General features: G+C 38.7%; 1 protein-coding gene across 3 annotated transcripts in view; it reads left to right on the top strand.

Annotated features, from left to right (window-relative positions):
• The first annotated feature begins 1,357 nt into the window (after window positions 1-1,357).
• col17a1b (collagen, type XVII, alpha 1b) overlaps window positions 1,358-27,646 on the top strand; it is a 31,529-nt gene continuing 5,240 nt past the window's right edge. Inside the window, exons 1-49 of one of the 3 annotated variants that reach the window (XM_088086224.1) lie at window positions 1,358-1,447; window positions 3,002-3,066; window positions 6,815-6,865; window positions 7,009-7,116; window positions 8,584-8,898; window positions 9,011-9,067; window positions 10,191-10,226; window positions 10,406-10,456; window positions 12,079-12,219; window positions 12,556-13,092; window positions 13,401-13,484; window positions 13,610-13,696; window positions 13,992-14,147; window positions 14,833-14,925; window positions 15,013-15,057; window positions 15,149-15,295; window positions 16,811-17,362; window positions 17,482-17,532; window positions 17,649-17,666; window positions 17,767-17,793; window positions 17,883-17,945; window positions 18,041-18,136; window positions 18,239-18,292; window positions 19,083-19,118; window positions 19,264-19,317; window positions 19,425-19,460; window positions 19,537-19,572; window positions 19,664-19,726; window positions 21,507-21,542; window positions 21,728-21,799; window positions 21,891-21,917; window positions 22,037-22,072; window positions 22,177-22,212; window positions 22,293-22,373; window positions 22,464-22,499; window positions 22,583-22,666; window positions 23,988-24,074; window positions 24,225-24,266; window positions 24,388-24,447; window positions 24,536-24,604; window positions 25,112-25,138; window positions 25,277-25,336; window positions 25,449-25,535; window positions 25,756-25,794; window positions 25,934-26,050; window positions 26,140-26,259; window positions 26,366-26,476; window positions 27,155-27,307; window positions 27,381-27,491. In XM_088086224.1, the coding sequence (XP_087942350.1) occupies window positions 3,012-3,066; window positions 6,815-6,865; window positions 7,009-7,116; window positions 8,584-8,898; window positions 9,011-9,067; window positions 10,191-10,226; window positions 10,406-10,456; window positions 12,079-12,219; window positions 12,556-13,092; window positions 13,401-13,484; window positions 13,610-13,696; window positions 13,992-14,147; window positions 14,833-14,925; window positions 15,013-15,057; window positions 15,149-15,295; window positions 16,811-17,362; window positions 17,482-17,532; window positions 17,649-17,666; window positions 17,767-17,793; window positions 17,883-17,945; window positions 18,041-18,136; window positions 18,239-18,292; window positions 19,083-19,118; window positions 19,264-19,317; window positions 19,425-19,460; window positions 19,537-19,572; window positions 19,664-19,726; window positions 21,507-21,542; window positions 21,728-21,799; window positions 21,891-21,917; window positions 22,037-22,072; window positions 22,177-22,212; window positions 22,293-22,373; window positions 22,464-22,499; window positions 22,583-22,666; window positions 23,988-24,074; window positions 24,225-24,266; window positions 24,388-24,447; window positions 24,536-24,604; window positions 25,112-25,138; window positions 25,277-25,336; window positions 25,449-25,535; window positions 25,756-25,794; window positions 25,934-26,050; window positions 26,140-26,259; window positions 26,366-26,476; window positions 27,155-27,307; window positions 27,381-27,491 (4,540 nt within the window). In that variant the 5' untranslated portion in view covers window positions 1,358-1,447; window positions 3,002-3,011. Of the gene's footprint in view, window positions 1,448-1,479; window positions 1,753-3,001; window positions 3,067-6,814; window positions 6,866-7,008; window positions 7,117-8,583; window positions 8,899-9,010; window positions 9,068-10,190; window positions 10,227-10,405; window positions 10,457-12,078; window positions 12,220-12,555; window positions 13,093-13,400; window positions 13,485-13,609; window positions 13,697-13,991; window positions 14,148-14,832; window positions 14,926-15,012; window positions 15,058-15,148; window positions 15,296-16,810; window positions 17,363-17,481; window positions 17,533-17,648; window positions 17,667-17,766; window positions 17,794-17,882; window positions 17,946-18,040; window positions 18,137-18,238; window positions 18,293-19,082; window positions 19,119-19,263; window positions 19,318-19,424; window positions 19,461-19,536; window positions 19,573-19,663; window positions 19,727-21,506; window positions 21,543-21,727; window positions 21,800-21,890; window positions 21,918-22,036; window positions 22,073-22,176; window positions 22,213-22,292; window positions 22,374-22,463; window positions 22,500-22,582; window positions 22,667-23,987; window positions 24,075-24,224; window positions 24,267-24,387; window positions 24,448-24,535; window positions 24,605-25,111; window positions 25,139-25,276; window positions 25,337-25,448; window positions 25,536-25,755; window positions 25,795-25,933; window positions 26,051-26,139; window positions 26,260-26,365; window positions 26,477-27,154; window positions 27,308-27,380; window positions 27,492-27,646 lie in introns of those variants that run through there. The other 2 variants (XM_042502533.2, XM_042502534.2) reach the window with 2 other exon arrangements.

Genomic DNA, 27,646 nt, shown 5'->3' with positions numbered 1-27,646 from the left:
ATGAGCCCTTATGTGGGAAAAGATGTTATCCTCATCACAAACACGTGTTTCAGCACAAGAGGGCTGCACACGCCTCTTTTTTTTCCACCATCCTGGAATCTGTTGTTCTAAACCAGCCCCTTTCGGTTAGATTTGGCATTATTCAAGCTTGCACATAAACGTGAGCAGAGCAGCTCCTCCTCTGTTACACTGTCCTTGGGGCCATTTGTTTTCCATCATTTTGAGCAGATTGGAGTCATGCTTGCTCTGAGTCATGAGGGTGGGTGGATGTCTACACAGGGTGTGGTGGGTGAAGGATCCTAGTGGCGCTTGTGGCTGCCAGTGGAGGAATAAAGCATCCAATTTGGATCAAAATTGCACAAATGTAAATGAATAGATAGGGAAGTTTTTATTTCTATTTTAGAGAGCTAAAACAGTTCTTGCACTCTCCTGTGGGAGTCTTCATGTCAATAAGCAGGAGAACTCTGCAACAGCTGCACAAACACGCTGAGCAGCCCTTTGTGCAAAGACCTGGAAGTCTTTCTAAAATTACTTTGAAGTATTTTGAGTCTTGCTGCTTTTGCACAAAAAGAATGCGTGCAAAAACACTGTTTTGTTAACACTTTTGTGCAGCATTCAAACACCTTTGACATAAAAAAATTGAAACCTTAGCAAATAAGTTTAATTTCTTTGAAAACATGCAGGGCAATAAGACATTTGGCAAGAAATGTCTTAAAAATTAATAAAAGGTTAAAAGAAAAAATACCTGAAAAAAGAGAAAAAAATTGTTAGAAAATTGTAATATAATAATAGTAATAATAATAATAATAATAATAATAATAATAATAATAATAAATAAATAAATTAAATAAATAAATAAACAAAACAAGGAAATGTTGTCAGACAATTACATATTATCCATCTATTTATTCATTTATAATTATATATTAAAAAAACAATGTTACTGAAATATGTTTAGATATTGTTTAAGCACTTTTTAAAGTTGTTTCCTTGTTTGTTTTTGTGTTTTACTTTTCCTTTTTTGCTAATTTTCAGGATTTTTTCCTGTAACTTTTACTAATTTCTTGCTCATTGTTTGGGGTCATTTCTTGTAAAGTTGCTCGCTAACAGTTTGCTCAAGTATAGTAGCAGCACAGTGGGTGCAACCACACAGGCTGTATATGCACTGTTTCGACTTCTAATGTGTGCACCAGATGTGCTCCAGCTGCTGCAGGATGGATTTGCTGCATACAATAGATCAGCGGACCCTGAGATGGTTGCACGCCTGCAATCCATAAAATGAAAAGAAAAGGAAAAAAATCCCACCTCCCAAATCACTCCTCTCCACCTCCTCCCAAAAACGTTACTAGTTTTGAAAAGTGGTGACTAAAGCAGCAGCAGCAGCAGCAGCAGAGTGAGGAGGAGTTCACCACTTTTATTTTTCACAGTCGTCTATCTGTCTGCAGAGGTGAGTCTGACAAGGTAATTGGTTTCCTCAGGCGCTGTTTTTTTAAATTCAGCTTTTCGTGCCGTCTGCCACACCTGCCTGCCAAGCTCCAGAGCTGATGGGCGCGGTTGGGACCGGTGCCCAAATCTGTGTTTTGACTTGCCTGGGAAAGTTGAGCGAAAAGGCACAAAAGGACGGAAGACTTTAAGAACATCCCACCACGGAGCGTCAACTTCATTTAAACACTTTATCTCTCCCGAGGACGCGTTCAGTCGCTCCATCTTGAGAGTGAATCGGGATTTAATTGTAGCTCGAGCTGGCTGAAGGTATGGATTAAACTTTATAAAGTGGAATAACCTGGAGACTTTTTTTCTCTCTCTCTCTATATATATATGTATAAAAAAGTTGTTTATACTGGATGGTGTTTTCCACCTGACTGTTGCATCTTTGCACTAACAACTGCGCTCTGGGACTTTGGTGATGGGCTGTCGAGCTGTTTTTCCGCTTTATAGTTGAAAGATTTGTGCGCAAAGTCTAGTATATTCCCATAAAAAAACTACAAGTGCTTTTCATCTTGTCAGTGGAGCTCAGTAGGGGGTTTTGGGATCAGTTTTCTTCCGGTGTTATCTATAGAATTGGTCTGTTATAGTGATCTCAGGATAGTTTTACATGTATTTTTACTGAGCTATTTACATCCATCTAAATATATTCCAGAACTTGAAGAGCTGGAGCTCAATGTGACATCAACCTTTTATATTTGCTCTTCAGACCTGTTGCAGGCCAGAAAAGAGAGCTTTGTACAAGTTGAGAAGACAACAAATAATAGAAGTGATGAAAAATGTTGGTGTTATTGACTTCCGCTAATATTTAACTTTTCTGAGAGCTGTTGGAAACTAAAAAGCTTGGATGATTTTAAACTTTTCAGGCTAGAAATTGTGGTTTCAGTACCTCAGGCTGCATGAAAGAGGGAAAAAAAATGTATTTTGGAGTATTTATGCTTTTTTAGTGTACAAATATTGATGTTAAAGTGTGCAGTGAGTGAAGCACATGATGTTAAATGTCCTTAGCTGGCAGGGTGTGGTGAGAGGTTGGTCTTTCAGAGCTGTGCACTGATCCACTGGCCTCTTTTGTTCTTTTGTTAGTCTTTAAAGAAGTGAATACAAGGTGCATAGAAATCTATGGATGATGCTTTATACCTCCTGAGGCCTTTAATGTGGTATCAGCCATTCACGTGCGTTATTAATGTGCCTGGAAAGTTTTTAAATACAGTGTGGGTGATAGCTTTCAAGCCTAGATCATTGAACTCTGGATGTTCAAAGGAGAATATTAGATTGTGGTTTCTAAAATATGATCATGAGACTGATGTGAGGACATTTTTGTGTCCTCAGTGGCATGAAATTTCAAGTAAACACGAGATACAAGCGGCCTGGTCTTTAACCCAAATCATTCCTTGCATCATTTTTGACCTTTCCCATGAAATGTTTGCCACTGAACCGCAGTTTCAATTCAAGGGATAAACAGACGATAAACAGCAGTGCATGCATGACTGTGGTCACCATTTTATCATTTTACCAGATAAAATGGGATGGACGAGTTAACGAGACAGATGGACTTCTCCGCTGGCTTGTCAGGAGAAAAGGGTGAGATTTATGTATTTATTTATGAAGTTTTGAAACGAGTTCACCATAAAAACATGAGTTAACCCACTGAAACTTGAGAAAATTGGCCTAACTTTGTTCATAAACATCGGAAGAAGGCACTGAGCAACTTAAGAGGAAATAACCCAGAAATTAGTCAAAATTACAATTTTTTTTAAAAAGCAAGAAAATTACCTGAAAATAAACACAAAACCCCCAACTATATAAAATACAGGAAAGTTAAAAAACAAACAATGAAATTACCTGAAAAAAGGTTAAAAAAAAAAAAAAAAAAGTGTAAAATGTATAATACTTCTGTAAAATATATAATACATTATTATGGTCGCTATAAATATACATTTCTTTACACATTTTCCCCTAGCTTTTTACAAAATAATATTTTTCGACATCTACTAATTCCTTGCAGTTTGTGGGCCATCTCTTGGCAAGTTGCTCATTGCCTTTTTTCCCATGTTTTTGAAAGAAATCAAACCAATTTGCTCGGGTTTCAAAGATTGAAATACCTGTGAAAGGCGTCTGAAAGCCCCTCAAGAAAAGTGATTTCACTCTGGTTTCAAAGGGTTGGTTCACCCAAATCAAAGAAGCAGAAACAAAGGATCTTTTCAGACCTGTAGCTGTAGATGTATGCAGATTGTTTTGGTTTTATTTGCAGAGTTAAGAGATATCCGCCACTGAGATGTTTTGCCAGGAAAACAAAATGGAAACATGTATTTTGGAAACACAACACAGACCTCATTGTGGCAAGAGATATAAAAAATCTCATTGGAAGCTTAATGACAGATTGGCACAGTTCAACTTCATGTTTAAAGACTCTAAAACACTTATGCACTTTTTTTCTTGGGTGATGCTTTTGTCTCAGTGTTTTTTAAAAGGCTTACTGTTACTAACATCAAGGCATGCCTTCACATGGTGTCGGTTTCCATTTCTGTTCCTCTCTCAAAGCTCAGGGTGTAAGTCATCCTCTGGGTTTTACTTCTGTAGTCATGACTGGATGTAGAGGGACAGCTGCTCGGCTCGGCCTAATGACTTTTGACACGGTGAAGGATGGCGAGGCCGAGGAGCGCCTGATTATATGTTTGACGCTAACTGGGAGAAACGTATAATCAGCCGCCCTGCTGTCCTCGTGTTCTTGTTTAATACGTCACTTATCTTAAAAAAAAGTTAGTCAAGTTTATACATGTATCACCTTTTAATCCAGTAGTAACAAAGTTCTTTACAAAAGAGAGAAAAAGATTGGACATAACATGATTTGGACACAATAGGCAAAGTCTGAAGATCTTTTTAAAAAGGTCAAAGCAAGAGAGTCTTAAGCTGATTTTCATGCCTTGATTTAGCTTCTCCAAGATTTTGCTGGAAGCTTTTTCAAAGATGAGGAGTAGCAGCACCTTTAGTTTTAAGCTTTGACCTTGAAACAGACAGAAGTCCCTAAAAGGAGCGAGGAGGCGAGGAGCGAGGAGGCAGCATGAATTTGAAATGGAATTTAAATGATCTAAAACCATTAAAACTCAACAGGGAACAGCTGAAGAACAAGACGCCTCCTAGTGGACAAAGGGGGTTATTGGTATTAATTATCTGCAACCACTTCTTTATAAACATGACAACATTAACACAAACTTCATATAAAGTATTTTCCACTTTTTGGTTTTATTTAACAAAGACTTTAACTATCTCTATGACACTAAACAGACAGACAGATAAATGCAAACTAATTCACAGCATAAAGAATCAAAAAATTAAAATCAAGTTGAGGCTGAAGGTCAGTTATTGACCTTGACAATGGTAGTTTAACAAAAAGTAAATCTGAGCACAAGGAACCACGTAAGGGCAGTTTTCTGGATTATTTACGGAAATAGTTTAATTGTTATTCATATGTTTTATGACAACAACTAAACCATCTCCATGACGACCGAGCAAACTCTACCGCAGATGAACGCCTAGAAATATGACTAAAAGCTCAGGGTGAAAATAAAAGCTTTGACACAGACAAAAACAAAACTAAAAGAAAACAAGACTGACATATCAGGATTCTTAAGTTAGTTTTATTTTGATAATTTGACAAGACTATATTACATTATCCAAATAAACCTGAACATAAACACTTAATTACACTCAGCATTCAGAATTATTTCTCTGTTCAGGCACATTTAATAAATGTGGTTAATGAACTATTTACAGTACTAATCCTCTACTAAACAGTTATAAAACATTAATAAAAACAACTTTTAGGTTGCCAGGTTGGGAAACGCTCATACTGGTGAGTAATTAATTGTCAAATGATTACTTAAAGTTTATGGACATCTCATTTATAAATAGCAATCAACTAAAAAGTATAGAGAATGTGAACTTTGCGTCATGTATTTTTAATTTTTTTTGGACTGGAGCGCTATCTCGTGAATCTCTCTGCCAACTAAGGTGGTTAAGCAACAGTATTTGAACAATCTAATCACAATAAACAGATCCACGTGACTTTGCAGCCCAAAGGTGGGTTAGGAACCCTGATGCATGACGTCCACTTACATACCCAGACATTGTAATCTTCTTTTTTGGACTGAGTGCATACACTTTGGTCATAGAGATAACAGAGTGCCTACGTCACAAGACTGAGCGCCCTCCCCACACAGCGTGACGCTCCTTCACATTCTCTGTACATGCATTATATTTTGTCATATGTCCAGCGATAAGTAATAAATCTTTTTAGAATTCTGTCACTTATTGATGATTTTATAGTCATGTCAGTGTCTGTGGTTAGAAATGTTAATAAGTCAATAATAAGAGGTTGCAGTGTCATACTGTCTAATAAGGCTTCTTCAAAATATTGCATTTATTGGATAAAGGTCCCATATCGAAAAAGTCATGTTTCTATGCCTGTTTTGTTATGAGGCAGGTATAGGTTTTTTATAAAAGCTATGAAAGTATCAAAACACTCAGTCCGCAGAGAAATGCACACAGTCCATATTCAGAAACTGAGTTTAAACGAGCCGTCATGACTTAAGTTTTTGTTGTTGTGATGTTACAATTATACAATATAAAGATAGAAACTGCCTCTGCAGTGCCATTACAGTCATTTCCCAAATGCAATGACAGATGTGAAAGACCGGTAAACACTGACCAGTCAGAGCAGACTGAGGTTTTTTTTAGGAGGGTGCTTAAAGAGACAGGCACTATAACCGAGCATTTCAGAGGGAGAGTGAATACAGGTATATACAATCAGACAATATTAGAAAATTAATGTATTTTTTTGAGCACTGAAGCATGCAAACATGTTCTATTAGAAACCCCAAATACAACCTAAAATTAGCAAAATATTAGACCTTTCAATGCTAGCAAATATCAATAACTTTTTCTTTCACTGATTGTGATACAGTTAGGTCAAAGGTCAAACATTGCTCCTGATTTTAAAGCCAACAAGATAAAAAGTAACTGTCCTGCTGGAGGAGGATAAACATCAACCTGGCAACCCAAACATTATTCTTATTAAAGGCGTATAACTGATTTATTAAGCATTGTTCCTAAATTATAGATGTTTTTGTTTGTTTTTCATATAAACAATGTTATCAAAAGATGTTAGTAAAGTTTTTCCTGCAGTGCCGCAGTGGTGGTAAATCTGTCAACACTGCCCATCAGTCAAAGTCACTTTATTTAAACTGTCATTAGCATTCCCGTCACTCAACACCTGTGAATAACTCCCCTGATAATACCGTAATAATTATCTTTCTTTTCATGTGCTCAGTTGTGACAGAAACTGTTACCACCACCACCAGACTGACTTCTCTACCACCAAGTGAGTGTCTCTTTCTTCCAGTCATGCTTGCTTTAATTATAAACCAAACGCATAATACAATAATTATAGCCGAGCAGTTCTGAAGGAAGTACCCGATGACTAACAGCTTCTCCGTGTTTTTCTGTGTGTCTCCTCGTTGCTAGAGGGAACCAGCGGATCAAATCACAGGAATATGTCCAGCGGTGCTGGAGGGCTGGGCTTGGAGAAGAATGTCTTAACCCAGAACAGCAGTGGAACTTATTTCTCCTCATGTGAGAGCAAATTTCCAACCGTAATCCAAAATTGGGAAGTTGTGGGTTCGTCTTAGGATAAGTTTTGAGATGCTGCATGTTATATTTATAACCCTCAGTAGAACAAGAAGTACTCATTTTGATTTCCTTTTTACATCACTTGCAGTTTTTAAGACGTTGCAGGCTCTTTTTATTGCACTGCATTCATTTTACTGGTAAAGCTACTGGTTACTTTACAAATTAAGATTTGTGAACACAAAATCTATGAAGAACTTATAAAATATGATGCTTTTTATAGAGTAAACTACCCAACAGTACACGTTTACTATTAGATCAATCTGTTTTGTCCACTTTTACGATTGTTTAAATCAGTTTTCATGCAAAAATGGTAAACATTTAATAGTTCCAACTTGTCAAATGTGAGGATTTTCAGATTTTTCCTCATAATTATCATCATTATTATGTAGTTTGTCCAATAGTTTGACAAAACAAACAATGTGAAGGTGTCAGAAGTTTTACAAACCCAACAATAACTGATTACGTGAGACCCATATAAAATAAAAAAGTAGCCCCACATCAACTGATTACATGGGTAAAATGCAGCTAACACATTAATGCATGAGTAAAAATAAACTATTGGTATAATATGTAACAGTCACAGAGGGCCTTGTTCTGCACTGATTCCTTTTATTGATACTATACTATAATTTATTTTATTTTATTTATTTTCATAAAATATCTTAATACTCCCTCCACCACAACGCAAAGCTTCCTGAAATCAGAAAGGAACTGAAACTGTAAATACATCTGAAAGTTTCAGCATAAAGCTGTGCAATTCAGTAATAATTCTAAAGAAAATGCACATAATGTTGAATTGGTACATTTCATAGTGAGTGCACAGCTGCTTAGCTGAACAGGTAGCATAAAGTTTCAAATACTATATATGGAGAGTAAAGTTTACAATAACAAATCACATCCCAACCGCCAAAAAAAAAAAAAAAAAATGATGGCACTGTGTGTGTCTGCAAGCCACAGATGTTACATTTGTATGTTATTATGAAGCGGATATGTTGAAACTTTACATTTCAACAACGCTGTGGTTAATGTGTGGTTTAGGCGCAAAAACCACTTAGTTATGTTAAGGAGAAGATCATGTTTTGACTTAAAGTACCCAGTTTGAGGGGCACTATCAGACTGCAAGAAGTTCTCATTCCATGTCATCAAAATCTAAGAATTTGTCAGTGGACTTTTATGGCCAAATATGACACGCTCGGTACCCTCCTGCATACTGGGACCAATGAAATCAAGTATTGCCGCTAACTATTTTGTATACTGTTGGAGCACTGGTGCAAATGTCAATGTGTGTGTCACCATCATGAGTAAAAGTCTTTCCAGGTCGCCTTCATGTGACTCAGGGATATTCATGTCTGTGTAGATCTGATCCAGTTGCAGGAAATCAAAAATAACTGTTGCGCATCATCCCTTCAGCCTCTGTAGGTGTGAACACCGGCAGCTACAGCTCCTCCTCAGGGGTTTACCTTGGAGACTCCTCAGGAGGGGGTGATGTAGGGGGGCTCTTCTTGGACGGAGAGGGGTATGGAAGCAGCAGCGGAGGAGGAGGAGGAGGAGGAGGAGGAGGAGGAGGCCGAGGTAACAGCAGTTATCTCGTGAGCTCTGTGACAAAGGTCAGGAGCAGCTCGTCGGGCGGTGCCAGGAGAGGGCAGACTGCTGGCTCATCAGGAGGCCTGTCGCCAGCTTTCCGGGAGAGGAAAACTATATCGAGCCGCTCAGGAGGTTACGACGGTGAGATAATAAAACAAGTTGGCATCACTGAAGCAAAACAGAAAAGTGAAGGAAACAGTCATACATGGGGGTGTTGTTAATGTCTCTGCTGCCATTGTGTTTTGTTTTTTAGGAAGTTCCAGTGCTAATTCCTCCCCAGAGTTTACCCGTAAAGATTACGGAGTCTATTGTAAGTGACTTTATACATTCTGATTCAGTGCTGCACAAAGTACACAACTCTTTTACTTGAGTCAAAGTACAGATGCTCCAGGTCAAATATTACTCAAATACAAATGAAAGTTGCTAAGTCAAATTATTACTTGAGTTAAAGTACTGGAGTACTTGCTTTTAGAAATACTTAAGTATTCAGAATCAGAAACATTTTATTGATCCCGGGGAGGACATTGTGGCTCCTTGCAGTCGCTCTGATGCCAGTAAAGAGAAATTTCATAAGCAGAACTAAGTACCAGCACAAGTATATTAAAATATAAAATAGAAAGACAGTAAGAGTAAATATGTAAATATATAAAATAAAGTACGGAAATATGCTGCGTATGTAAGTGTTTAAAAATATGAACATCAGAAATATAGTAATAGATAATTAGAACTAATCTGTGAATATTTAAATCATAATACAGATAATATGCTGAGTTGTAAAGTGCGTAAAATGTAAAACTGCCTTATGCTGCAATGCAATATACAAAACTAGTATGTAAGTTAAAAATATAAAAATATAAATATGTGCCCAAAGCTGTGACAATGAACAACAAGATATACATAAGCAAGAATAGCAATAAGAATACTGTCACAGTCACGTTTACAGAAACCATTGACTCTAAAAACAACCCACTGGATGCTCTGACTGCTTTTAAAACCTATAGAATGAAAAGCTTTTTGAATATGCTGCAAAGCTTATAGAAATGAAAAAGATACACAAATTGAGAAAGTGATCACCATTGTCATTCCTTTTTTTAATGTAACTGCACTTCTTGTTTGTCTCTCTGTTTCAAAACAAATTTGTATCCATCCTCTGGCCAGTGTCTTGTTTTGTCTCTGGCCAGTGTCAGTTTGTTGTAGGGTTATGGATGTTTGCATTTTAGAAAAAAGCAACAACCATCCGCTCATTTTAAAGCAAAATGTAACAAGAGCCTTCACAGAAATGTAGTGGAGTCAAAAGCTATAAGCAATAGGTTTCCACAAAAGTAATACTCAAGTACAGATACACAAAAACTGTACTATACAATATCATTCCAGCTTTATCCTCATGATGTGTGTGTTTATGTTTTCTTTCCTTTTGTCTGTTTTCCTTCCAGGCTCCAGTGCCACAAGAGGGAGGAGCGAAAGCCGAGGTATTCAATAATAGTTTTTTTTCCCCTCCTCCTTCTTTCCTTCATTATTTCTGCACCATCTGACTCTGAATTGTCCTGGCTTACTTTTTTATTAAATCAGGATTCCTGTGTCCATTGTGTGTGTGTGTGTGTGTGTGTGTGTGTGTGTGTGTGTGTGTGCGTGTATTTTTTTTTTCCAGAGAGCGAGATCAGAGCCAGATTACAAAGTGCCTCTCCCACCGCCGGCAGATGTAAGACCACTTGAGACACATTGATCCGTTTGCTGCTGGTTATGCAATTCCTCATAAAGCAACAAAGCATCTTTATCTGTGTTCATTCAAAGAACCACATGGATAGTGAAACTTTTTTTTTTTTTACTGCAGGGTCACTTTAGAGCAGTGAGTTTTTTTGAATTATGTTGCTGTCAGATGCTTTGGCTCAGCGTCACACATTCCCTCTCTTCCACCTCTTACATGCATGTTTACCTTTCTCAATTAGTAACACATGTGCACCCCCCTCCCCTCCCCCACAGACAGAAAGTGAGCACGTCAGCACAAAGAAAAGACTGAGGATCATGGGTTTGCGTTTGCATTGTGTTTATGTGGGCAAGAAGTGAATGAGGCATAGTTGTGGTGGCAACAATGGCACACATGAGTCATCGTTTGCAGCGCCACCCGTTTGGAGCAGAACAGCAGAGATTCAGAGATTTTACTGATTACTCCCCCTGCTGATTAAAGAGTAAACTGCTGTTACTTAATCTTCATTTTTTAACAGTTAGTCACTCTGTCACACCTTAAATAGACAATCAAAAGTCAAGGAGAAAACACAGAGCTAGAGCACAGGCTGGTCTAAATGTTAAACTGACAAACTGAAGACTGGGGTGAGGAATCAGGGATGTACATACTGCTGAGTCTTGATTAGTGCATGAGTTGCAGGTGTGCAGGGTGATTGACAGCAGCAGGTGGGCGGAGCATCAGCCAGACACACAAACACAGAGTGAGAAGACACAAAAACAGGGAACCAACCCCAAACAAGAGGGAGGGAGAAACACTGAGAAACAAAGGGAGGAGGGATACAGTCTCACCTTCACAATTTATAATAATAATAATAATAATAATAATAATAATAATAATAATAATAATAATTACTCAGGTAGTTTACTGTACTTAACTGCAATTTACCTGTACTTCTCCTCTTACTGATACTATGTTTCATGAGTAAGATTATAGGATGCTTTTAACAATTTTTTGGTGCAAACATTAAACAGACAAACATATTAAGTGGAATGATAATAAGATTGATAATAAAAGTAAGGCAAAGTACTCAAGATGTGCAAAAATGTTTGGTAGGGAACGTGCAAAAGTTCCTTGTAAAGCCAATATGCAATATGCAAATTATAAAGTGTATTATTGTATTGATTTACTGTTGCAGATCACACTACACAACAGTACATAACATAGTTAAAATTAGTCTCAACTCTACCAGCTAGTTACAATATCTTATTAAAGGTAATGCACTAGAAGGCTTAATAATAAAAGGGTAATCCATTATTCAAATATAAAAATAATCAGTCTATAAATGTTTAAAATGGTTACAAGCCTTCTATCTGTTACACAGTTTGCTGTTTCTGTTGTTTCAGCCCTCTGTCTACAAGGCATCCAGTGAACTGAGTAAAACATACAAGAGGCCTTTTTTTAGACATTTACTGAGTAGCCTACAAGCAGCATGAAATTAGAAGTAGGCTACACCAGTTTTACAGAAATGCATCTCCAACACTGACTTACAGACTAATCTCATGCACTTAAATGAAAAGCTCAGAGAAATTGCATCTTTACATTTGGTGAGCATTGTTCATGCGACTGTGGTTTTGCAGGGACGGAGCTGGATGACGTAAAAAAGCTGCTGAAGGGACGCTCCTGCAGCGTGAGTCCCACTCGCTCCTCCAGCACCACCCTGCCTGTCCCTAAAAAGGCCACCGTGGAAACCAAGACCATCACTGTCAGCTCTCAGACGGGTATATACCCTTACCAGAGCCACGCATTCACACATACTTCACATGCACAGACACCTTGTCGCCCCCCACAAGATATGTGGTTTAAAATGGTCTTAGTTTGGGCCCCTCATGTATTAGCATAGCATTATCTGTGATTCCTGACACACAGCAGGTTTTCTGAAAGATAAATGAGTTTTGAACCTAGATTTAAACAACACTTAGCACAGTATTTCAGTATTTTTAGAATCCTGAGAGACGTCTCTGTAGCACAACATTTTGGACGACACACAAAGAATATATCACCACGTTATTATGCATGAAAGTGAGAGACTAAACTGATTTTTTTTTCTTCTATAGGTTCGACTTCATTTGGCTCTGGTGTGGGATCGAGCGGGTTCCACACCATCGATACATCCGGCCTGTATGACAACACTCTGACAACAGGCCAATATGATACTGGTGTAAAATCAGGCCAGTATGACATTACTCTAAAATCAGGCCAATATGATACTGGTGTGAAGTCGGGCCAGTACGGTATTGGTCTAAAATCAGGACAGTATGATACTGGCGTGAAATCAGGCCAATATGATGTCATCCTGAAATCAGGACAGTATGATACTAGTCTCAGATCAGGCCAGTATGATACTGGTGTCAAGTCAGCACACTATGACATGAGTTTAAAATCAGGACAGTATGACACCAGCATGAGATCCGGCCAGTACGACACGCTGGACGCTACTCTTCCGACCTTCTCCTGGTCCACCTCCACGTTGCCCTCCGCCAACACCACGGTGCTTGCTGGCAACACCAGCAGCTACACGTACCAAACCGGCACCAACAACATGGCGGGAGGATCCTCGCCAACTGGCCTCACCTCGCCCTCGTCCCTGTCAGGTGAGACTTGAACGCCCCTTAACCCTTTGAAACCCGGGCAATCGGTTTGACTTCTACTTAAAAACATGGTGTTACACATAAATAAACAAATGAGCAAACAAGCACACGTCTGCATGTCAAGTTTACTTTTTATTATAGTTTATTTAATTCACATTTTTTTATTTTCAGTAGGTCCATGATTTGGTTTTCTTCCTTTATTTTTTTCATTTTAGGTCAATATTCAGACAAATGCAACACATTTCTGTGTGATGTTTCCTGAATTTTTTAATGTTATTTAATCAAATAAAAATATGCATCTCTGTTTACAGTTTACGGCTTCCAGAACAATCTGGCCCCCACATCTCCCACTGTGCTCACCACCAGTGGAGCCAACATAAATGCCAATGTAGGAGGTACGGCAGCATGTTCTCTGACAATTTCCACAACGTCTTCACACTGTGAAATATTTTGGACTTAATGATAACACAAAATAACATCTTTCTTATCTGAGTGTTTCTCTGTGTGTTTGTATTTACAGGTTATGGCGTTCAGAAGAATCTGTCAAATAGTGGTGGCGGTGGCAGTGGTGGTGGTGGTGGTGTCATCACCACTGGAGTCACTACAAGTAAGTCCACAATAGATTTATTTAGATAAAAAGTGATCACATTCAAAAACAATGAATCTTTGTCATGGCAGACATTTTAACTTGTCATTGTAGAAAAAGCACAGGTGTATTTATTTTATATTTATTTCTGCATTCACTTAAAGAGCTTACTGGGACACTTAACAGAAGTGAGCCACTGTTAATGGTATCACTTTCATCTGTGCGTTTCCAATGAGAAGTCCAAATGTCTGCTTTAAAAAAGGTCTATCCTCAAACTGAAATGATACAAATATGTATTTTTTATTGTTGTTTTCAGCCACTAGATCCCAAAGTGATGATTTATATAAGAAAGAGAAGTTTGTGATCGCTGACAAAGAGAACGCTCCAGTGAAGAGGGACACAGAAATGTTCATTTTGTCTAAAGACAGCGGGAAGCAGTTCACCAGCAGCGGCAGCATGCAGATCGGAGGAGGTGAGTCCGATACTTACTGCTCCCTTCTGGAGAGACACGGAATTTTCTCTCACCTTAATAACTTTTCTGGACCCCATCAGCCTTTTTCTCAAAGACATTTTGACTTGTCATTGTAGGAAAAGCACAGGTGTAAATAATGAAATCCAATCCTCCCAATAAACTGAAATTGTAGCAAAAAAATTGTAACAATACCTGGACCACAAATTAGAAAGAAATTAGTAAAAACTTGCCAAGAAAATTACCTGAAAATAAGCAAAAAAAGAAAAGTATAAAAACAAAAAGTGCTGAAAATGAAAAAATATCTATGTATAATGTTTTTTCTGTAATATAATTTTAAATATGAAATCATAATAATAAAAGATATATTTTTTTGATAACTTTTTATTAACCTCCCCTTTTTGTAATTTTTTTAAGCGAGAAATTTGGCCGTAGCCTCTTTGATCCCTTTGTGTTTTCTTTCTTTTCTTGTGTACTTTCTTTTTTGAGCCCCTGATTTTTGGTGAGACAGTTTGACTCAGCAAGTTATTTTTATTATTAGTTAATTGTTTACCTCACTTAGTCTTTGGGACAGAAAACCTCCTATTGACATTTTTTTCACGTTTTATCTTTGTTATTAATTCTCTCTTTAAACGCCCGATAAATACAATAAAAGTGGTGCTCAAAAGAAGTTTTTCTAATTTTACAGGGTCACTATCAGGAGATTCAATAAAGAAAGAGAAGCTTATCTCAAGCTACTCGGAGACGGCACCACTGAAGACAGAAACCGGCAACTCTTACTGTGAGCAGTCATCAAAAACATCTTATCAAAACAACACATTTATGTTAATTATAAAAATAAAGTGATGTTTATTTATTCCTTTATCAGATGGATCATCTGGAGTTGTGATGAAAGACAAAGCCACCTTTGCAGGTATCTTTGCTTGTGTGTATGTTGATATTTAAATTAACAGTAAGTATTTTAGTGTTTGAAAGTGATTTCACTCTTTCCTCTGCGTCTTCAGAAATTCACAGGGACAGCGGCATCTTCGGAGGAGGCGGAGGATTGTGCTGCTGCTCAGACTCGTGTTGCTCCTGGTGGAAATGGCTGCTGGGTCTCCTCCTCCTCTCCCTGCTCCTGCTGGGACTCCTGTTCGGGCTCATTGCACTGGGTAAGGCTGACTTATACGACATGATGAGATTTAAACAGGGAGCAATAAAAAATCTCCACAAAGATAAAACCCAAGTAGTCATGGGAATCTCTGTGGAACTGCTCTGCAATGAAACGCTTGGGAGTGCCTGTTTCTGAACCAATAAAATGTGTGTTTCAGCTTTTACAGGCTAGTGAGCATTATTTCACTGTGCTGCTAAGAGCTGTGAGACCAAAAATGTAATCCTCTCCCTGGAAATTTGATCTGTGGGTACTGTCCCGCTGCCATGAGGTCGGTCTGGCTTTCATTGTCAGTGGAGCAGCTCCAGAAATTGTTGCTTGATGACATCAGAGACTCCACTTTGTTTTTCCTGCAACAGCAGAGTTGTTAATACGGACTTATCTTGGGGAAAATGTGATAAAAAGGAGGACCTGGAATAACATTTGCAACTTGCATTCAAGCGTGTGCACATACAAACATGCTGAGGAGTTACTGACTGATTATGTGTAGATCCTGTGGATGACATAGATTAATTTTACTGTCTTCAGGACACAATATTAAACTCAGTTCAGCTACGCTCTGTGGCTGGTTTAAAGTTGTTTCCAAAGATTTTTTATCATTTAAGTTTTTTCGCTCTTTTTCTGTGACAAAGAAGGACATACTTTAAATGCCAAAAGGTTAACAAATATGGGTTAAAAACGGGCTCAGTGGTTTCCTGAGTGATCTAATGGAAGAGTTAAATTGTGTTATTTTGACTGTTTGGCTCTGGCTAATGAGATTTTGGCAGTATGTGGTGGAAAAAGGTTAGCAGCTACTGAACTGCAGAAACTGTCAAACAGATGTCTAGAACTGAGTATGCGTGTTAATTTACACACTGAACATTAACCTGCACATTAAATAATGGAGATTTGGGTCCTGGCTCTGTGATCACATCTGTATTTAGTAATTTACTCTGCATTATATTTTGTATTTAAGGTCAAGAGTGTAGGATTTAAGGGACATCTATTGGCAGAAATTTAGTTCAAGTTTCTTCACTGTGTTTTCAATAGTTTCGATTAATTATACAGAATAGTGTTATCCATACACTGTATACAAACGATTTGTTTGTATTGTTGTATTGTTATCCTCTCTGTTAGGAAAATCAGTGGAGTGAGAAATCTGTCAGGATGGTGCATTCAGGTGCAGTCATTTGGATGTGAAAAGTGACTTCTTCAATGACAGTTTAGTTTGTGAATGTAACAGTCTCTTAATCGTAATAATGAGAACAACGACGATCACAATAACCTTTACTTTTAAGCACAATTCCATGCATAAATGCAACACAAAGTTTTTTACATAAAGATGAATTATGAATAATCCTGACATTTACAAAAAAAAGCAGTAAAATATTTTTGTAACCAGTGGAAAGGTATTGATTATGAAATGATTCTCAATGTGTATTTTGTCACATTGTGGAGTGAGAATTATTTGTTATCACAGTGTGAGTGTGTGCTCCTTGTATGTTCATTTGAACTAATTTTGCTGTCCCTTTTTTAGCTGAGGATGTGAGAAAGCTGAAGAATCGAGTGGCTACACTTGAGGCCGAGTCCTCGGTGACTGCTGCTCGTACCGCACACCGTAACAATGAGATTAACGGCTATGGCATCGCTGGTGCTGGAGGTGGAGGTACCTCCCACACTGACAACACGCTACTCGTGGTTCCTGGAGGTGGAGGCTCGAGCTCCAGAACACAAGTCGGGATTGCAGCTGGTGCTGGCACTGCTGGTGGAAACGACATTGCAGGTGCTGGTGGGGCTGGTGGAAGCACTGGGGCCAGAGCTGGAGCTGCCGGCACCGGCACCAGTGGCAGCTCCGGTGGCGGTGCCAGCGGTACTGGTACCAGCTACAGCGGTACCAGTAGCAGTTTTGATAGTACTGGTACCAGTTACAGTGGCGGTGTCAGCAGAGGAGGCAGTTCAAGCGGTTCTGGCACCAGCTTCAGTGTTGGAACTGGCCGCGGTGTGAGTGGAGGACAGATGGACGCTGATGCTATTAAGCTGATGATCGAACAGATGTTAAGAAGTGAAATACACTCACAGTCATACAGAGGTACTGCACTTATATACTGCCTACCTGAATACACACGCATACACACACACACACACACACACACACACACACACACACACACACAACCTCCATTAATGTTTGTTGAACTGTTGTTTCAGCTTTTCTAGAATCGACAGTGCGAGGAGAGAGAGGACTGCCTGGACCTAAAGGTGCAATTCAACATTATTTTTTTCATTAAATATAAAATCTAATACTCTTTTTAAATTAATCAACAAGAGCCATGTTTAATGAATACTAATTTTTGTATATTTTTTATTATTTTCAGGGGACACTGGATCTAGAGGTCAGGAAGAAAATCACTCACTGCTAGAAATCTTCATATTTTTTTTTATTTCTTTGTGTTTTTCGGCATCATAATCAAATGTATGTTTTACTCATCACAGGGGATGCAGGTTTCCCTGGACTTCCAGGTGAGGAACTAATATTTTCAATGACTCATAGTCTATCATCTTCTTTGTCATCATAATATAACTTTACTGACAGTGACCTTTGACCTCAGGTACTCCGGGTCTGATGGGACAAGCAGGTCCTGAGGGTCCAAAAGGACAGAAAGGAAGCCAAGGTGCGGACAGCGTTTTAGTTTAGACTATATGATGCAAGTACACAACCTATCTTATTAACAGTGAGACATTTAATGTATGTAAACCGTCTGATCAGGTGATCACGGACTGGACGGGGCACCAGGTATCAGAGGCCGTGAGGGCCCACCTGGCCCCAGAGGTGAGGCGGGACCTCCAGGCTTTGGAGCGAAAGGTGAAAGAGATTTGACTCCCAGCAGAACTTTTGTGTTGATTTGTGACACCTAGTTTATCCCGATCGTGTCACTGCAGGATCTCACGTGTTTGGTTTGTGCAGGTGCGACTGGAGAGCCTGGACCTGCGGGACCTGTCGGTCCATCTGGACCAAAGGGTGAGTTCACGAAACCTGACCCCTTGACCCTTACAAAAACATCTAATCGTGTTTTAACATTGAAACACCATTGGTTGTACTTGCTGAAAAAATGTGAATCTGTAACAGTTTATTATGCAATGAACCACAAACAGCACCAGGTGGCAGCAGAGTTGACAAAGCCTCCAAATTGTTAAGTGAAAAGCAAAAAGGATCTTTACCTTCACGCAGACGCATACATTAACTAAGAATGAAAATGCCCTAAATGATTAAATCAAATCTTTTATTAAGTTCCTGCTGCTTGAACTTGAAAATGGCACATTGCAGACATTGTAGCACAAGTGGGCTGTGTTCATTACTTAGTTTACAAGCGCACCAACAGCAGTAATTCACTGCTTCAGTAGCATCAACACTTTGCAAATCTACATTCAAATTTTTTCTTGTTAATAAAACTTCTTCCTTTAATAGATTTAAACAGCAAAATTCACAAAGCGCTGCTTACATGTGATTTTAAGCCTACATAGATATATACACTGAACAGAACAATTGAAACATTTTTTTTTAAAGATCTAAGACTTTAACAGTGAAAATATATATTAATAGAATATGTATAATTTCATTAATTCATAATAATAAAATTTAAGAAAAGAAAGAAAGTAAAGGAGAAAGTAATGCTATTGTATTGCAACTTGTAGGATAATTAAACTCTGGTTAAAAGAAAAATATATTAATGTAAGTTCCACATTAGTTAATGAATGTTCTTGTTAAAAAGTGTTTTTCCTTTCAATAATTATTCATCTATGATCTGTAGGCATACCCGGACTTCCTGGACTTATTGGATCACAAGGTCAGTTTGTCTCTGTTGCCATCCGTTTGGAGCATCACAGTGACTCCTGCTGAGTTTAATATTATCTCACATTTACCAACTGAGAATACTATTTGCAGTGTTTTGACTTAATCCCAGGCATTTTAAATTAACTGTTTTATTTCAGGCCAACCGGGTCCTCAGGGCTTCCGTGGCGAGCCAGGGCCACATGGGGCTAAAGGTAGGTCACATGGTTTTGTTCAGTTGTTAAACACAGTGAAATGCACAGTTAGTTCGTTTTATATATCATAAAGTTACTCACAGACAGACGCTCTCTTCACTCTGCAGGTGACAGAGGGCTACCTGGATTCCAGGGACTTAAAGGTTTGTTTTAACTACATCAGGGTTTAATAGGACTTGTGGGGTCAGTGGATGTTTCTAACCAGTTAATTTATTTTAGGTGAAGCTGGTGACAGTGGTCTAAGAGGAGCGAAAGGTCAGTAAAGCTTTGTGAATTATTTAAAGCTGTCAATTTGCCACATGATGTACTGTCTGCAGTTTCCTGATCCAGCTGTCCCACTCCTCAGGTGATCCTGGTTTGCCAGGTCTGTCAGGTCCGGCTGGAGAGAGAGGAGTGAAAGGATCGATGGGTGAGTCGAAGCAGCCTCAGATCATTCATTCTGTCTCAGACACTCAGATTATTCGTTTATTTATATAGTTTATTTGCTAGGGACAATGTGAATTAACATAGTACAACTTCAGCCTGTTACAAACAAGCTGTAACTGATGTTTCACATATGGAGATTATAGCTATGGCTAGTTACCAACTCCTGTCCCTAGTTAGGCTTTTAGTAAAAAGATAAAGATATCAAGGTTATGTACAATAGCATGCATACTATAATTATAATGGTTTAAAAAAAATACAAAAAGTAAATATTGACATCAAGATTACTTAATTAAAACAGTTACAGTAAAAAAAGACACAAATATCAATGTTACATAAAGTTATAACACTCCACTATAAGACATTATGAATAAATTAAAAATGTTCACATCTCTGATTTTGCTTTGGCCAACCTTTAACACTTTTGTTAAAAATCTTAATATCTTTTGTTAATTTTTATGTAAAAGGCTGACTGCCCCAAGGAGGTCTTACGATGTGTGATTTTACAGTTGCCACTTGCTGTGGCCCTGGTGTTCCTACCACTGTTTCACAGATAAATTTGCAACTTGGTTGCAATCTGCAGCCTCACCACTAGATGCCACTAAATCCTACACACTACACATTTAGCATGTTATATCTTGATTGTTAAAATGCTAAATCTTAAACGTAACTTGACTGCAGTGAATAACAGTGTGGAGTGTTCTCATTACAAACATTTCACCCATTCAAGAAAACTAAAAAAGCACTTAAAAATTTTAAATTATTTGTGATGTTTGGTTTTTTTTGTTCTGGACCCAAAATGGCTAAGACAGACACAAGGAGCAGATTTATGAGTTTTAATAAAAAAGTCTGAAGAAGTCGGCAAACTGAGCAGGTGAGTCCCCAGGTGAAATACAGGAAAAAAAACACTGAAGTACTAAGCACACGACAACCGGTAAAGCAGTGAGACACACACTGAAAAAAGTCAGAAAAACACTGGTAAGTTCAGGGGGAACAAAAGCTGAAAGAACACTGGAAACACTTAAAGGTGAGCGCAGGAAAAACACTGGAGAAAGTAACACTGAGACGAACCTCCAAAAGAGATGGAAGAAGCGGAGCAGAGGTGATTGCTGATGAGTGGGACCAGGTGTGCCTCGTTCTCACCTCAGGAGAGAGAGTATGCCAGCCTCCTGCCACACACACTGCAGGGTGGGGAAGGGAGAGAGAAAACACAGTAAAAAAACAAAAACCTGAACACAAAAGCCCACACCACAATTATCATATTAATAAAAACTAAGATAAAATGAGATAATCCTTTATTAGTCCCACATCGGGGGAATTTGCACAAAAATAACAATAAAAATAGTAAAAAATAATATAAACAAACAAGGTGCCAAATAGTTTAAAAAAAGGGGGGGGTATTTACACCAAGTGCATATGGAAGATAATTATTTAGTGAAAAATTGCACTTTAGTATAAGTCCAGTCTAGAGTTATTTCGACTATTTAGGGAATAAATCAGTTCAACTTTATAGACGTTATCTTTATAATTTCCTTAAACTTGTTTTTTTCATGTGAGATCATTTCACCTGATTTCACTGCAGCAGTAATAAGAGTATAAAATAACATAATCCACCAGGTGGTAGCAGAGATGGGCCTCTTTCACTGTTCATTTAAGAAATAACAGACTGTGACAATAAACTGGGTATTACAACAAAAGTGTGGTTTTCAAAGTAACTTATGGACTGACAGTTCTTATAATTCTTTTTTATCTTTTAATATCATCAGGTTCACCTGGAGTTGATGGGATGAAAGGATCGAGAGGTAAATAACTCATTATATAAACATATACATACATGTTTAAATTCAGTTTTCATATGCAAACAACAATGAAGAATTTTCAAGCTCTTCCTCTTCCTGAGCATTTAATATTTCAGACACACATGTTTTCACCACTCCAAATTAATTCTCAGATCATCATAAATGTTATTTTTATTTTTGAACTTCAGGTGACCAAGGACCTGCCGGGCCCCCTGGACTCAGAGGTCCTGCTGGGCCTCCTGGAGATGCTTCTCTTCCAGGTAAACTGAGCCTCTTATGAAACTTCTGCTGTATTAACATTATATGTGGATAATCTAATCAGATATATTCATGACATCTCTTCCTCTGCAGGACAACCTGGGCTTCAAGGACCACCAGGTACGACTTGACTATTAATACAACACACATTGTAGTTTTTTTTAATTAATTCTGTGGCATTTTGTTGTAAATTATCTTTTCTTTTAATGCACAAAAAATACTTATGTCTTGCCTTTTAGGGATACCAGGAAATCCAGGCCGACCTGGCGCTAAAGGTACGATGACAGTTTACATTAAAAAAGCATCCAGGCCAAAATACCACCTTTTCTGTGCCTTTAATATGTGCACGTGTCATAAAGTGTGTGTTGATCTGTTTTAGGTGATGCAGGTCCACCAGGAAGAATCATCAATGCAGGTGACAAATCTTGATAAAACACATTTATTATTATGAGGTTATAGTGTGAGGATCTGACCATTTTGCTTTATTATATGCAGCTGGCTCCACTGCTGTCGGCATCCCAGGACCACCTGGGCCTGCTGGTCCCCCCGGCCCTGCAGGACCTCCAGGATTATCAGGTCTGACATCATGCCCTTTGCATTCTGACCGGTCATTGATCGTACGATATCAGTAGTAACAGTAGGCTACTTCTTCATTTACCTTTTCAGGTCCCATCGGCCCTGCTGGTCTACCTGGTCAACCTGGTAAGTTATCGCTTCCTCTTGCTCCTAAAGGAAGCTTTTTGGATCGCATATTCAGAGTGTGACAGATTTGTTTGTCTTCATAGGTCCTAAAGGTGACAGAGGATATAAGGGCGAGCAGGGAGACTATGGAATATCATCATCAAGAGTGTCTGAAACGTCAAGCTCGAGTGAGTACTTTTTAAAATGCTTTTCCTTAAAACATAGTGTTTAGATGAAAGAAATGAAACTGCTGCAACTGTTGTGTGACACTAATGGCAGAATACAGTGAGGACTGTGAGGTTTGAGAGAAAAATAAATAGCACAATCTTAATCTTGCAAATAAAAAGTTGATTTCTTAAGAGACTAGAATTCTTAAAAACTATTGAATTATTATCTGACCAAATACCTCCCCTTCTGTTCCACTGAGAAATGGACAGAAACATGCAAAACATTATGATGTCAGAGTGAATTTGACCTTTGACCTTTTGAATATAAAACACCATCACTTCATCATTTTATATTGATAAACATTTGTATTAAGTTTTGTCACAATAAACATATGAATTCTTTAGTTATTGCCAAAAACATGCTTTGTTAGGTCACAGAGACCTTTGACCACCAAAATTGAACGTTTGTGCCAAATTTTAGGAAACTCCCTCAAGTACTTTTTGTAATAATGCATTGATGAGAATGAGGACACAAGGTTGCATCGATCTTGACCTTTGACAGCCAAAATCTAATCAGTTCATCTGTGACTCAAAGGGGACGCTTGTGCCAAATTTGATGAAATTCCCTCTCAAGTTGTTCTCGAAGTATCATGTTAACAGAGAGGCCAGGTCACAGTGTGCTTTTGACTACAAAAATCTTACCAGTTCATCTTTGAGTTCAGTTGTATAAAAAAAACCTTGACATTATAATGTCAATTTATGGACTTTACACTCTTCTCTGCTGGTGCTACTGTTCCACTACATGTAAGCGTCTGGCACTATCCTGTAAGTACAGTTTGTGGCCACAGAGGGCGCTGTTTTGTAAACATTTGACAAGGAAGTTTTAATGTAATTTTCTATGCTTTTAGCCTGGTTTGTCACTCTCTACCAGGTGCCCAGACGTGCACCAGACTTTGAAGCCAATTTGACATAGTGGCCAAACTGTGTAATTACATTTACTTTGGAAAAGAGACGTCTAAATCAGTGGATAATTTTTATGAGCATCACAGCCCGACTCATTTCACTATCGGGATTTAATCCTTTTAGACATTTCAAAAGTCTGACACAGCTTCACAATTAAATTAGTTTTCCCCCATTCAAGTAAGGGAAGCACTAAAGTGTCAGTTAGCAATAGTCTTAAGTGCGCTCTTTATATCGGCCCAACGGTGCAGAAGACCCGGCTTATTCTATAGCTAGGAAATTGAACTTAAAGGGCTTCATACAAAACTAAACACCTATCATATGAATGAGAGACCAGATTACTGCTCATTGTTTAAAATATGTCATTCTGTTTCTGTTTTAGGGCTGTTTAGTGCCAGCGGAGGTTCAGGACACACACAACAAGGCCCACCTGGCCCACCTGGTCCACCTGGCCCACCTGGACGCCCAGGTAAATAAAACACATCATCTTTCATCACTCAGTAACCAAAGACATCATACTTAAGATTTTGTCGGTTTAGTTTGACGCCATCTGAGAGTGGCCGCAGCCTTTTTGTGATATTTTCCAAATTGTGTCACTGACTCTTTTAAACTCCATCAGGTGATTCACGACAAGGACCTCCAGGACCACCAGGGCCTCCAGGTCAGTACTTAAGCTCTTTAAATCCACTGTTTCACATATGGGCTCTGAAGCGAGTAGATCAAACAGTGTGTTTAGTTTTATGTGAAGCTCATTCATTAGTATTAAACTTAATTTTTTTTAGGTTATGGACAACCAGGACCTAAAGGAGACAGAGGAGAGTCAGGCTTTTCGTCCAGCTCTGGTATGATCCAAAATCTATATTTGTGCTCTGTTATGATGTGGGTTTGACACACATACAGCAGAAAAAAACATCTCTGCTTCTCTTACAGGATCATACTACCCGGGACCACCAGGACCACCCGGACCACCTGGGCCTGCTGGACCTAAAGGATCAACAGGTAATCAGATTTTGTGATGATCTTTTGGTGAATACCTTGTTAAGTTTAACTTTACCTGATGCAAATATAACAATTTTAGAGGCAGATGGAAACACAGGCACAAACACACCTCTCATTCATCCACCTGTAACTGGTTTTCTTTTTTTTATTATTAAAAAAAAGTCTGACTTTTAATTAATTAAATTATTTTATTGATGGTCCTTTTGTTAATTTGTATTAATGTTACTGCAAATATTATTAATGGCTCAAATACTGTATTTGCTTAAACCATCTCCACAAAGCTGCTTTCCTACAATAATTATTTACATCTTCTCCATGCATGTACATCTACAGTTAATGTCTCTATCAGTTATCAGTTAATTTCTATTTCTGTATATTATTTACCTGTACCCACACCTACCTCCTTATCCTATCTGTATGCCACCCTTGTCTTTGTTATTGTAACAAAAAAGAAGTTAGTTTTAGTTTTAGTAATACTTAATTAAAACATTTCTTTTGTTATTTCAGGTGCTCCTGGACTCAGGGGATACCAAGGTACTTGTCTTTTTTTTAAATTAGTGTGTATGTTAAATTACTCACTCTTTTACCAAGCGTTTGTGATTGTTACAAACAGTACAGATAGTCAGATCCTTCTCAGCACAAATAACGATGGTGTCATCACGTATGTTTCAGGTGAAGCAGGCCAGCCAGGTGTGCCGGGCACCCCAGGAAGACCAGGAACCTCTGAGAGAGGTCAACATCCAAGCACAAATCATACAAAATCACATCCCAATTATACCAAACATTGACAATTCAAAGACTAATGCACATAAGAATAAACTCTGTATTTCTTTACTTCATACAGTCTCAACTTATGGTGGAGTGCAGACAATCCCTGGACCACCAGGTCCACCAGGACCTCCTGGACATCCTGGACCACAGGGAATTAAAGGTACCAACACTTTGAAATCTGTGAATACTGTCAATGTTTTGTTGTTTTGTATGACAGAGTGAATACTGTATCCACCGTTTTTCATTGCATCAGTATTAATTGTACTGATGAAAACCATCACTAAATTGTTTTCCATGACTAAGATGACACAATGACAATGACAATTAACACTACATCATATGAAAACAAAGCATTTTTTTTGTTTTTAATCATTCCTAAGGGGACCCTGGAGTTCCTGGTATTCCTGGCTCTTCAAGAGGTAAAAACATCACAGTTAAAATGTACAATAAAACACAAAGTCGAGTGTTTTTGTCTTGTTAAAAGCACAAATAGTTCATAGTAGCTTTAAATATTTGTATTTTTCTTTGAGATCTTTACCATCCATTTTTTTCCCTCAGGTGCTATCTCAGTCACCGCAGGTCCTCCTGGCCCCCCTGGTCCTCCTGGCCCTCCAGGACAGACAGGCTCCTTCTCTTCCTCAGTTGAGATGCGGCAGTACATCTCTGATTATCTAAGTGAGTGTTTTCCTAAAGCAAGTTCACACACTCACAGGCTGTCAGGGGGACAGGACAGAGTATGAACATGTTTTATTTGTTCTTTGCAGGTAGAAGCAGACAGTCCAGTATCCCCGGACCTCCAGGTCCACCTGGGCCTCCAGGACTCCCCGGAACGTTCTCAGGCTCTCTTGAGGACATCTCCGCTCGCATCATTGCATACCTGCAGCGTAAGCCAGAGTGTATAACACTAAATGATGACGAGTGTGTATGCACTGTGTGGGGTATAGTTAAAGCAGAATGGGGGCCATTGTTAACTGTGTTGTGCAATTTCAGGTTCTGGCTCTGGCCTCAGCATTGGTGCACAGGGTCCTCCAGGACCACCTGGTCCACCTGGACCCAGCTCTGGATCCTTTACGGTTAGCAGTCTCATCGCCATGCTTCAGAGTGAGTAAAGGGATACTTCACTGATTTTCAACTAGCTTTGTATCAAAACAGTGTGGAGAGTGTGTGTAGATCAACTGTCGTAGACTTCCCACCATCTAAAGAGTGCCCAGATATCCCTCCCTTCCCCCCTGGTGAAACACCGCCAAATGACATAATTTACTACTTTTGTGAACAGAAAGTGGGCGCCACACTGCTTCCTGCACAGTGAAATCAGAGGCCAAGAAAATGGAGATCAATTATGAAGCAGCGCTGATTAAATTTAAATCAAGATTCTGTTTCTGCGTTGCATATTTCTGGCCTCAATTGTTTTCATAAACATGTTTTAGCTAACAGTTTAAATGTGATAGGGGATTCGGCCGGCTGCCATTGTGCCGAAAGGACCGAGGTCACATTATGTCACCCAACAGATACGTTCTGGTAGCTGTAGGTTTTCTACTTTTTGAGCAAAAGTCCACAGTGTCTTTCTACTGCAGAGACGGGCTAGTTTTATATGAGGCCTCTCTACTTTAAGGAGAAGCAGATTGGTATCAAATACATATATTATCAATGCTTTGCTCTACTGCCTTTATAAACTCTTCAACATCATCAGTCAAACGTCAAAGTCATAAGACTGCGAGGACAAAAAAAAAAACAAGAGTTTGATAGCTAAACTACGTCTTTCTGCTTTTATCTGTCCAGGAGACGATGTTAGGAGATATTTGACAGGACCACAAGGGCCACAAGGGCCACAAGGACCACAAGGGCCACCAGGACTGCCAGGGGCATCAGGAGGATTTTCAGGCAGTTACAGTGTAGAAGAGATTGCCACATATGTCTTCAAAATCATGACTGGTAAGCACTAACAAAAAAACAAGAACCCTGGGTGTAATACTAGAGTTAAACATTTTTTTTTTGTCATTTACAGACAGAGGGATTGCTAGAGGTCCACCTGGGCCACCTGGTCCCGCTGGGCCTGCTGGTGGAGTGAGCTCTGGCTACACTACTGCTACGATCAACTACGCTGAACTGATCAGACGTAAGTCATTGTGTTTTTCATACTGACAGACACCGTCTTGTTTTTCTGCTCATTCATCACACAGAGTACATTCTCCAAGAACAGGAGGCGGGTTTCCATTACAGATAAGTTAAGCAATATTTTCCAAATGTAGATAAAACACAATTACGAGATGA

Source organism: Plectropomus leopardus, chromosome 13 (genome assembly GCF_026936395.1).
Source record: "Plectropomus leopardus strain MGB_pleo_1.0 chromosome 13, ASM2693639v1, whole genome shotgun sequence".
In the NCBI taxonomy this organism is placed as follows: domain Eukaryota; kingdom Metazoa; phylum Chordata; class Actinopteri; order Perciformes; family Serranidae; genus Plectropomus; species Plectropomus leopardus.
Note: the sequence above shows the minus strand (reverse complement) of the source record. Positions and strands in the feature narration are given on the sequence as shown.